This window comes from Hibiscus syriacus, unplaced genomic scaffold, assembly GCF_006381635.1.
Source record: "Hibiscus syriacus cultivar Baekdansim isolate YM2019G1 unplaced genomic scaffold, ASM638163v2 tig00110600_pilon, whole genome shotgun sequence".
NCBI classification, from domain to species: Eukaryota; Viridiplantae; Streptophyta; class Magnoliopsida; order Malvales; family Malvaceae; genus Hibiscus; species Hibiscus syriacus.
The window spans coordinates 558568-570885 of record NW_024062797.1 but is presented as its reverse complement, the minus strand read 5'-3'; the positions used below and the strand labels follow the sequence as shown (position 1 = coordinate 570885).

At 35.1% G+C, this 12318-nt stretch overlaps 1 protein-coding gene and 1 pseudogene across 1 annotated transcript; both read right to left on the bottom strand.

Moving 5' to 3' along the window:
* Nucleotides 1-245: 245 nt before the first annotated feature.
* Nucleotides 246-2444, bottom strand: LOC120134939 (perakine reductase-like). The gene is made up of 7 exons (XM_039151310.1): nt 2332-2444; nt 1650-1823; nt 1304-1507; nt 1051-1223; nt 876-972; nt 645-798; nt 246-569 (listed from the first exon to the last, which is right to left on the bottom strand). Exons 1-7 carry the CDS (start codon nt 2389-2391, stop codon nt 394-396), a joined length of 1038 nt encoding a protein of 345 aa, XP_039007241.1. The 5' UTR covers nt 2392-2444; the 3' UTR covers nt 246-393.
* A 1845-nt stretch (nt 2445-4289) lies between these two features.
* LOC120134938 lies at nt 4290-10526 on the bottom strand (annotated as a pseudogene).
* Nucleotides 10527-12318: the final 1792 nt, after the last annotated feature.

Genomic DNA, 12318 nt, shown 5'->3' with positions numbered 1-12318 from the left:
TAAATTATTTAATTGTTCTTGGTTAACGGTTAACAAATTAGGTGAGAGATCTAACAGTTAAGTATTTTGATATAATTATAATTTAATCCCTATTATTTAAATATTCTCTCAATTTAATCTTACTTTTAATTTATTTTTATTTACTAAAAGTATGACTAAGTAGGAAGATGGATGATAAAAATAAAAGAGCTAAATAGTTAAGCAGTAAATGATATGATTTATCCTCGTATTAGATCGAGTTTCGAACAACTCATTCGGATTAATATAATATATTAAATTCGATTTTTGGACAACTCATTCCGCTCCCGCTATTAAGAAAATCACCAAGCACAGAAGAAAACCAGACGCTTGCACAGAGGGCTTCAATATTGGTAATGGTGCTTCCATTTACAATCACTTCTCCGGTGTATTTGCCAACTTATAGCAATAATCAGTAAAAGCATCATACTCTCTGTCGCCACCAACTTCTTCGACCGGCACCGCATCGCGGATTTCTTTCAAATCATCTTGTGTCAGCTTCACGGCCAACGATCCGATGTTGCTTTCGAGGTTTTTAATCTTTGTTGTAGCTGTAAAAACACGATTCGAAACCCGTATTCATCACTGCACTCGAATTAGAATAACATATGGCTTACCGAACTTACCCGGGATCGGAATGATGTCTTCCCCCTGATGTAGTAGCCACGCCAGAGCCAACTGAGGAGGGCTGCATCCATGCTTTTTCGCCAAGTTTTCAATACGGGCGTATACGAGTTTGTTCTTCTCCAGATTATCCCCTGTGAATCTTGGATGGAATTTCTGTGATAAGAAGGATCAAATATGTAAGAAGTATAGTTTTTTTTTATGGAAAAGAAACTCTTATGGATTTGATGTACCAGAAGACTTTGAGTAGGCAAGCTCTCCACAGCTGCCTTCCCACCGAAGAAACCTCGACCGAGCGGACTATATGCTACTATCCCAATACCGAGCTCTCTGAGAAAGATGGAATTGAGTATCTAACACGAAAAGTTCGAGTACCGAATATAACATCATAGCCAAATGCTAACAAACCTGCAGACCGGAATTATATCATCTTCGATCTCACGAGACCAGAGGGAATATTCCATTTCCAAGGCCGATATCGGATGAACAGCATGAGCTCTTCTAAGGGTGTCAACACTAGGTTCAGATAGGCCAATGTATTTGATCTTTCCCTCTTCCACAAGCTTCTTGAGCTCCCCCATCTGTCCCATTTCGAAATGTTTGATGCATTGAACAGAAGTCATTAACAAAAGAAGTGGTCTTTTAGATGATATATGCTTACAGTTTCTTCTATCGGGACCGAAGTATCTACACGATGCTGGTAGTAAAGATCGATATAGTCCACGCCGAGTCGCTCGAGGCTAGCTTCGCAGCATTTCCGCACGTATTCAGGGGTCCCTTTCACCCCAAAGTTAAATCCCTCTTTCCTAAAGATCCCAAATTTTGAAGCTAATTGCACTTTATCTCGCGGAAGCTGCTTCAAAGCCTGAGAAATGGGAAATACATATATGTACATGCATCAACATGTGTGTTCATGAATGAAGATGAGCTTTGAAACGAAACATCGACACACGAGAAGGATGAAACCACAGAATAACTATCGTAACTTCGCATCGAGACTTGTATACCTTCCCAACCAAGATCTCGTTATCATAAGGTTCATCACCGTAAAGATCGGATGTGTCGAAGAATGTGATGCCCCTAGAAAAAACCACCTTTATGACCGAACACCCTTCTTCATGGGATAGAGGAGCATTGTACAACCCGGAGAGGGCTGCACAACCATATCCCAGTTTAGAGACCTGAAAACAGAGATATATAGAAGCTATGTTACTCGAATCCGAAATTTCTCCCGAGTACTTGTATTCAATCAACACATTTTCGGAACAAATTTATACCGATACACATATCTGAATCCGACACTAACTCTAGACAACATAACAAAGAAGTGGTGATTTAATCATCAATTCATCCATATCTTCTTGTCCAGAAAATCATCCCTTGCCTACCCTTGTTTCCAGAAGCTAAACAGAATTCAAATGAACTCGAATTGGAAACTTAGCTCAATTGGGTTAATGCTATCGTATCTAACAAATTTAGTGATTCAAATCGAACCCCAATATGCAGAACTGGGAACTCAAAACAATCTGGGATAATAAAAGATTATGGTGGATGAATTAGGGGTTTGATTCTCCAACAACAAATTTGATTTATTTCATATAGTTTATAATACAATAACATAATTCCTAATTCTTAATATATATGTATATATATATATAATAAAAGAAAAGGATAGCCATTGAATCTTACCTCCAACCCTTGAGTTCCCAGCTTCACCCTTGGAATCTGAACTAGGGTTTCCTTCTCCATTTTCAGTGGATCCTGAGCTTGGTTGAAGATGCTACTTTACAATTTGAATACCAATAATATCATATATTATATAATATTGATGTATGTATTCCTTTACCAACCATGTTCTTTGAACTTTACTTGGCATAAGTTAATTTTCTTCCACACCAACCATTGTAGGGTCACTTTGAACGTTGATTGACAACCCAATTTGCGACTTTTTTTTTTAATTTTATTATTTTAATTTTCAAGTTAAATTTTTCCGCTCATTTACATTATTGATAGGGGTGTTCAAATAAGTAATTCGATTAATTTGGTCGGTTAATTTAACTGAACTTTATTAATTGAATTTTTTTCTCTATTAATCGTTAACCTAACTTGATTTTGTCAAAAAAATTTAACTGAACCGAACTAAGTTTGATTAATTGATCGGTTAACAAATTTTTTTTAAATAATATATATTAAATATTAAATATTAAATATTTTTTTCGGTTAATTTGGTCGGTTAATTCGGTAAAAACCGAGTTCAAACACTCCTAAAGCTAAATAATATATATAATATATTAAGTATTTAATAATTTAGGTTGATTCGGTTAATTAACTGATTTCGAACCGAATTATCCGAAACCGAAATTTGACCAAAACTATTAACCGTTAACATATCGAATCCAAAATTAATCGATTGATTAATTAACTGAAATTTCAGTTCGTTCGGTTAATTCGGTTTTAACCGAACAATGAACACCCATAATTATTAATTTCATTAATCTATTTTCACTTGTACAACCATCTCAAATCTATGTAAAATTTAAAAAAAAATACATGATATAATTGGATACTATCCACTAGTTTGTGTGTATATATATAGGGTGTTATTTTATTGAGTTCATCTATTATTAAAAGTTATAAAATACTCACTCGACTATTCGTATGTCTCAAACTTATCCTTTTTTGTTAAAAAGTTGATGACAATATGAGTTGGATAGGCCTGTAAATGAACCGAACGTCGCTTGGCGGGAAGTTCGTTATGTTCATTTATTTATTGAATGAATGAATATGAACAAGATTTTATATTCATTTAATTAAATGAACGAACATGGGCAAAGGGTTCATTCGTTCATCTACGTTTGTGAATATTCGTTAATCCATTCGTTTATGTTCGTTCATTTATGTTCTCTCGTTTAAATTCATCTCAATCTCCAAGCCCGTTTAAAATATTAAGACTTAATAAATTTTAATCTTAAACTTATTAATATTTTAAAACCCAAATTAAAAAAAATACTCAAATTAATTAAAGAAAATATAAACCCTAAATTATTTTGGGGAAAAACTTCTCAAATATATATCACTCACCACCAGAATCCAAATAAAATTATCTTAATACATGCTTTCACGTGTTCACATTGTAGATTTAACAAAATTTATATTATAGAAGATTACAATCTTGTATTTTGATTTTTAAGATTAATTTTTTCTCACAAAAATTATAATAATAATAAAAATAATAAAAATAATAATAATACACATTTGAATATTTGAAAGATTTAATTTTTATCTTATTACACATTTGAATAATAATAATAATCAAAATTAATTATTATAAAATATGAAACAATTCATGATCAAAATATATTGGATTTTAGATCAGATTAAAATCAAATAAGGATAAAATTTAAAATGTCGTACCAAATCAATTCCCAAAATATTTTACTGCCGATAAAATCAAGAGCATAGTAGAACACGAAAATAAAATACAGGGAACATATTAAACATTTTGAAAGTTAAAACATCATATGGAGGTTTCATTAAAGTACAGGGGGGCACTGTGCCATTATCCCTTTTTCTACATTTTCTTTATCTAGGAAAACAGAACTACCTAAACCATTCACGAACCGTTAACTGTACACATAAAAATTGACATGAAAAGCTGTTGTCTAGCAGTAGAACATTACTCTCTTCACGTTCTCCTTCAAAGCCGGCAACGGCCGCACCCCGGATTCTCCTCCCGCCTTCGTACCGCCGCCCATCGAGCTATTGTCTTGCATCTCCGGTTCCATGTAGAACCGTGCTCGGAATGCGGCTAAATGTGCATAATATGCAGGAGGAACTGCAATCGAAACCGCAAACCAGCTGATTAGATTACTGCTAATCATTGATCAAATGGCTGGCTATAACATCCACATTGTTGTCCAAATGAATGACAGAATTTGGTCCCCAAAGTATACGAAAAACTAACCGACGGAGACCGAGCGTGTGCACCTTGCGTATGTGTAGCAAAGGTTGTTTGTTAAAGACTGGATTCCATCGGCCGTGAAATTGTTTTCGTCCCAAAGAACATGGTAGTGTGCCGGTCGACTCGTTCCCTGCCAAAAGTTAACGAAGAACGCTTACACTAGGCATGTCGATAACACAAGGAATGAGATGATATCGGTGCTTGCAAAGCCTAAAGAAACTGAAAAAAGTTTATAGGATATTAATGTTTTACCTGAATACCGGCATGGCTGCAAAGATAGAAGTCGAATTCTGTTGGATGACAGATTTTCGAATCAACAACGGTGCCTGAAAACAAGTACAAAATGCACAATCATGAGAACGATTAATGATGCTCAAGCTATCCGAAGTCGGAGTATCACGATAATCTAATCTTTTACCAGGCAAAATGTTTCCACTCTTGTCAGTGCTACTTCTGTCCCTGTGATTATTAGCAAACAATCGAGTGTGGTGTCGTTTTTGTACAACGATGAAAGTCACCAGTGGTTGATAGTTCGGCTCTAGAGAGGCACAGGCCTATAATAAATAATTTATCAGAATCATAAACATTCCGAATTTGTATATACTGAATTCGATCCCAAAAGAAAATACGTCGATACAACACCTTCCGGATTGCATCTAACTCGTAGAGTAGAACTTGATAAAATTGTCCTTCGCTCACACCATCTCTGCTCGAATAATTATTAGCCAATTAGTATAAGAGAGGCCTACAACTTATACATATGCATGAGCAGTGGATGCAACTCATGATTGAATGTCGAATTCGAGTAGCGTGTCAGAAATATTAGCCGATATATTTTACATCGCAAACCTGTAAAATATTATTCTCAGCGGCTTCTGTCCGGTTGCCTTCCGAAAAGATATGAGAAGATCCCTACACTAAAAACCGAAATTAGAAAGAAAGTGCGTGCAACTTCGAAGCTAAAGGTACATGTGCAACAGAATCAACATCAGCATACCTGATCATGCCGCCACTGAGGGGGCCACGTACAGGGTCCTGCCACGTTTTGTATAAGTCCTGTATGAGTTCCTGTCTATGAGCTTGAGCGCAAACTAGTCCGGCATATTTTGTCACTTCCGGCCAGTCTTGTGAAGCTACTACCTAAAGAACCGACATATTTCAGAAAGAGTTAAAATTAGCACCAGGATAGATACATGTTCGAGGAAAATAAGCTAGGAAAAAGAACTATACTGCTGCAATAGAGGGGCTCGAGTCTTCTCCATTTTCGGGGTGAGTCACATCTGCTCCGAATATTATGGTTGGTATATCACTAACTAATGGTATTCTGCAGCTGATAGCATCCAAAAGAACCGTGTTTCGGCCACCCATCTGCGACAACGAAAAGGCAGTCATTTAATAGGCGATATTTAATATGTATTGTGAAAAAGGATTCAGAAAGCACATATAATGATCGTAATGTTAGTATAAAGTTCGAAAGAAATCATTTAGGGGAACAAAATTATTTGAAGTCGTATATAACTGGGAGAAATTATTTAACCTTAACATTGATCTTAAGGGACACATTAGCCAAATACTGTTTACTGATCTTGAAGACATGCTTTGTCAGACAACATTGTGATATTAATCCTAGATCGGTTTCACAAATTCGCTTGAGATCACCTGAAAGGGTAGAACAATGTCACGATTCCGTACACTACTACCATGACAAGATCATTCAAGGTGTACGGTTTAAGAAGCCACCAATACCGTATGTATCTTAGAATTGGAACAGCAAATGATCATATGATATAACATACCATAAAGCGAGCCGTTGTTGTCAGGCAGTATAGCTAATAGAAGTTCTAGTTCTTTTCCCTTAGTTCTATTCATTGATGCATGATAAACATGCTTCAAAGCTTTTTCCACTTGCTCAGGCCTGGCGCTGTAGATCGGAATAACAGGCTCGGAATTGAATTCCTACGAAACAGCAATGACCAATAAAGTTACACTCCATTATTAAATAGAAAAGATATATGGAAAAGAAACTAGAACGCAGATCTCGAGTGTCGAAGATACTAAGACATAGAAAACTACCATGCCAGAAACTTGGCACATTTGAGCAAGTTCATTGCAAAACCCCCTAGCACACTCTCTTGCACACTCCGTGAGAAGTTGATACACGCCCATCGGCTTACGGTCATTCCATTGATCATTTTCTAGATCACATAAAAACAAGAAGCCAACATATTAGCAAACCAAGCTCAAATAAGAATATATCTATCTTGGTAGAGCAATTAGAATGTCTTTTTTTAGAAAAGAATATTACCTTGTTCATCATATTCCACTGCCCAACTTGAGGCAAACAATCTTTTTCTTTTCCGGTTTCATGATATTTCAGCTGCAAGGAGCCAATTAGACGGTCAATTTAACAATCATCCTTTTTTTTCATACTATGCACAAATTTTTAGATATATTACCCAAGGGGCAGGAAGGATACGAGCCTCAACCGACGCGAGCTTTTCACTAATTTTGATCCCAAACTCCTTTGCATAAGGATCTTGATCATAAGCATTATGTTGAACTGTCTGCATGTGTTCAATATGCAGGCAACAAAGACAACTTGTCATTATAGATAAACCGAATAATAACTCAAACATGCTCCCAAGACAGCGAAATGATAAATTTTATTTCATATGGTAGCGTTTATACGTCTACAAATTAATGCATAGTCATGGCTTTCATTTCATCCTTTCATTAACATACTTTGTGATGCGGAAATAAGAGTTTCTCTGGAGTTTTTTTTCATTCATTTACCTCCTTATAAGCAAATGAAGATCGATAGTTGATATGCCTACAAGATTACTATAAAAAATGTACCTGCAAAATATCATTTTCCCTATCCCGTGGTCTTTGGCATGTGACTTTTAAGAGGGCAGTAATTTGCCTCTCATTCAATCGTTTTGTATATCTCTGTCCCTCAACAATTTTGCATGCCTATCAAGTCAAAAAGTCGAGATTTCTCTTCAGATTTGTAAAAATAAAGGTGAATTACTGAGAAATCGATAGAAACTTTCAGCGACATATTCTAACCTCCATAGGTAAATAATTTGCCTTCTTCTGGTTTCCTACTTGAAGGCAAGGTAGATGTGCATGTTGAATTGTGAAGCTATACATCTCTTGGAAGTATTCAACAACGGACTTCATGGTTGAGTTGTCGTCAACGGGAAACCTGAACAAAGCAACACAAGTAATAAAAACAGTATAAAAACACTCATTACTGCACTCGTAGATGCCTTAACATCAAAGATCTTTATCGATGAAACATTTGTTAGATAAGAAAAAGCACAAATCAGAAAACAAAGGGCTGAAGCTTACGCCAGTTCTCTAGTAGGCTGAGATGTCAATCCTGAGACACGGTATTTTCTTCGTACATTCCCTCTATGTGTCACTTCAACTTTAACTCCTCTGAGTGCCTTTTTAATCTGCCGGTTATTTCGAAGTTAATTATGATTAAATCAAGTTCCAAGAATGAAACCAAGCTGTAAAACGAAAAGATACCTTCACTCGATCAGAATCAGACAATGGCCTAGACAGTACATCCTTGCCTAGAAGCTGAGCAACAAACTCTATCACGGGAAGCGGCTCAATGAATGCAGCTGAAGCCATATCTATTATGGAAGGGTAAAATACAGGTAAAAACAGAAATGAGAAACACCAATCAAAGTAAAGGCTGAGAACTATTGTAAATTTGATCATAATTCATATACCGATATTCAAAGACAAGCCCATCTGAGTAGGCCTAATACTCTGGTAAAAACCACACCATGACTCCAAACCATCGCCAAGCCTTTGTGGTGCTCTAATATCGGGCGAAAAGAATGATCTCCCAATAGGACAGTACCTTCACAGCATCAGACAGAGTGAGATGAATAGAACAAAAATATTGATAAGCAGAATTGTTTTTTTTTCCCTATAATCATGAACACTTGGACTCGTACCTCTTTGAAGATAACTCTCGTAATACAATGTCAAGAATTTGTAATGCTTCTTGTGGAGCATCGGCGCGCTTACCAGCTAGAAATTGGCCTAAATGATGCATGTTTGCTCGGGCAACAAACTTTAGTACCACTTTGTATTCTCTTTCTCTTCTGCAAAATCGTACATACATCTTTCAAGATGAATTCAAAAGTATTACATAAATTATACTACTTAATTAAATCAAATATATATACACGTGTGTGTATAAAAATTGAACTCACTTGGGGCCATTGATGCCATCATCCTCACTAACAAGCTTGATTGTAAACTCCTTCCATGCAAAAGCAAGTTCACCGGCCGTGTACAGACTCTTTCTACCGTCGTAAGCCGGCAATCTCATTCCCAAGTCGGATTCTTTGTAGAGTCTCACGAGTTCCGCAATAATAGCTCGGTTAACCATTCTGGATGCCACATCAGGAGTTATTGTGACCTGCAAAAAATTGCCAAAAGGAAAAGAACAACAAGAACAAAATTTAAACCCCATAAATGCCATTAAAAGTAAAGGTCATGGCGAGGGAAAAAGAACCATCTTATTCAATTTCATCTTCAATGTATCATCAAATATGAAAAAACCATAGCAGCATACACATGATGAATACAATCAGATTAAGGGCCCACCCCAAATATTGCCATGAAAGAAAAAAAATTAGACACTACCACATGGGGCTTTTGTTTTGAAGCAGTAATACCATGAAGCATTTTTTATGCAAGAAATCCAATACAAGAAAAGAAGAAACAGACAACAGAGCTTACATCATACTGGTTCAAGTCCTTGTCTGGTAACTCTGCAATGAAATGGTTAGCCTTCACAATACACTTTGTCCCAACCTGGCCATAACCAGGCCTAGGTGCAAAATTCAAAGACTTGCTTGAAGTAGGGAACCCCATTTCCATGCCACTAGAGCCATGACTATTCTGAATAGACCCATTTGAAGCTTGATTCACTGGTTTGTGTGCTACAGTACAAGGCCTTGAACTTGGTCTCATACATACATCTAGTTGATCAGATTTTTTACCACCTCTCCCTCTTCTTCTTCCTCTATTCTTTGATGTAGGAGGTGAGGCTTGGTTATGGGGTTGTTTTGTGTTGTGGGGTTCATGAGATGGTGGTGGGCCTTTGCCATTTTGTGCAGTTTTTGGTGATCTTTGGGCTGTGTTCATGGTGTTTTGCAAGTGATTTTTAATCACAAGATGTTGCTCAGAGCTCTCTTTCATTTTCCTTATAGGCATACTGGTTAGCTTCGTTTATACCCCACTGAAGCTGATGCACAAGAACATAGGGAAAATCAATTACATATATGAAACCAATGTCCATAACATCATGAGATGGAAAACATGAAGAAAATCATGTAATAATAACTTTTAAAAAAACCCCAGAAAATGGATATACCCAGAAGACAAAAACCATTCCCCTAAGTTTGTCTGTATCTACCAAAATCTGAAACTTTAAAAGGAAACAGAAAGAAAAAAAAATCAGTCCAGAAACGAATATAAGCCCAGACAGATAAACATAGCAGCAGCATTAAAGAAAGTTGATTTATTCTATTTATATTTATGCAAAGAACAGACTTTTGAAAGCACGAGGCTTGGTATATTGGAAGAATAAAAACAGTCTAGAAGAAAACAAAACACCAAGAGCATGTATACAAAGAGAAGGAATAAACTTTGAAAAAAGGGCAATGAAATCAATATCCCAAAAAAAATGGAAAATGAAAATTCAAAGTATTTAATGCTTAGCAGTGGAAAAAAATATGAACCACTATTAAATTACCACCACAAGATGTTACAGCACATATACAAATAACTGACCAGTCACCCACTTGGAGGAAAACAAATACAAAAGCAATGAGCTTTGAAGAAGAAGAACAACAACAACAACGGGGAAAGATGTGTTTTTGAAGACGATTCAAAGCAGAAGTGGCAAAGTGGGAGATCAAAAAGATGGGTTTTTAAAGACGATTCAAAGGGAGAGAAAGTGAGAGTGGGAGAGAGATGACGGAGATGATGATGAAATTTTATAGACGCATGCAAAGAGCTTTGGTGTTTCTTTATCACGTGTTAAAGCCATTGTGGGCCTCATCTCTCTCCTTTGATTTGAGGGGTAGTATGATTTAAGGAATGTGAGAGAATAAAATTTATATTTTTACGTTTGGTTTATCGAGAATTTTATTTTTGGTAATGTTTTATTACTGATTTTAGATTTTTTTGGATATATTATTGGGAATGTCATTACATTTCTTTCTTTAGATATTGTTAGATTACCAGCGTTTTGGACTAAAATGTATTTAATTTTTTTTTCCAAAAGTATCATTCTGTCATAAAATAATAAAAATTCTACAAAGGTTAAATTACAAATTTATCCTTAAACTATTTTAGATTTAAAAAAAAATCTACAATTAAAATTTTATATAAAGTTCAGGGGTTAAACTAAAATTTTACCATTTTATTAAACTTTTTTATATTTTTAATTTTGTAAAAAAAATATAAATTTTATGAATTTAAATTTTTTAAAAAAATATATAAATATTTTCTAACTTGTTAAAAAAATAAATATATAATAACGATAATTTTGTCAAATATACATTCTAATAATCTTTTATTTCTTTAACCAAACACGGTAATCTTACATTCCTGTTAAACCAACCAAACACAAAATACAACATTATCAGTAATCATATTTCTTGATAATCTTATATTTTCACTAATAATATTACATTTCGTGAACCAAACGAACCTTAAATAAAGCAGCTACGGGGGCTCGGCCTTGGATTAGCATTAGCACTTAGTTTAAAGCTCTTTTTTTTTCTCTCTTTGTTCTCGGTTCTGAACTGATGGGGGCAGTAGCCTCGGGGACGTACAAAAACGCCTCATTTTGGCTTAAAGAAACGATGAAAATAAATGTAAAAAACAACCTTGTCTCTAAAAGGCACATACATTGAGTATACATAATATAATATTATATACGCTGAGAAAGTGGGGGGGAAGTGATGGTGGATGGATGGAGAAATAAAATTAACTAGGAGCAATGGTAAATAATCCAAATAATTAATAAATGTGGAGGCAAACATCCAGAGAAGAAGAAGAAGAAGAATTTACAGTCCCTCTCTCCTCTCTCTAGCCCCTATGTAATGCTTTGCATGCTGCTTTTCACTCTCTCTCTCTCTCTCTCCAAATCCTTCAAAATTTCACCATTTTCATTATTGAGAAAGAAATATCATTTATCATAATTCTTCATTATGCCTTTGTTAAAAGTTTATGATTCAAATTCATATATATTTTCAGATAAATTACGTTTAGTTTTGAAACTATCGATTTTTGTTTATTTTAGTATTTGTTTATTTTAATTTTTTCAAAACTATGTATAATTTTTTTTTATTTCATTTTAGTAACTCGTAGAAAATTTAACATTAAGTTTTTTCAAAAAATGAAAATTCAGGCATTAAAATGGACCGTACTAAGCAACTTACTTTAGTTGTTAAAGGAATCGTTGTTGTTCCTAGAGGTCACAAGTTTGAACACCAGCGATTGCAGTAGGGTGATTGAGCGTTCCTTACCAAATGGTTGAGAGTATTTAGAACAAATATTCCTCACCAACATTATGGACTTCAATTGAGATTTCTGGGTCCGTCCCATACATCTAACCGTGGGATCTAAACTTACGGGATGAGAAATAACTAAAATTCTTCACTTATGTATAG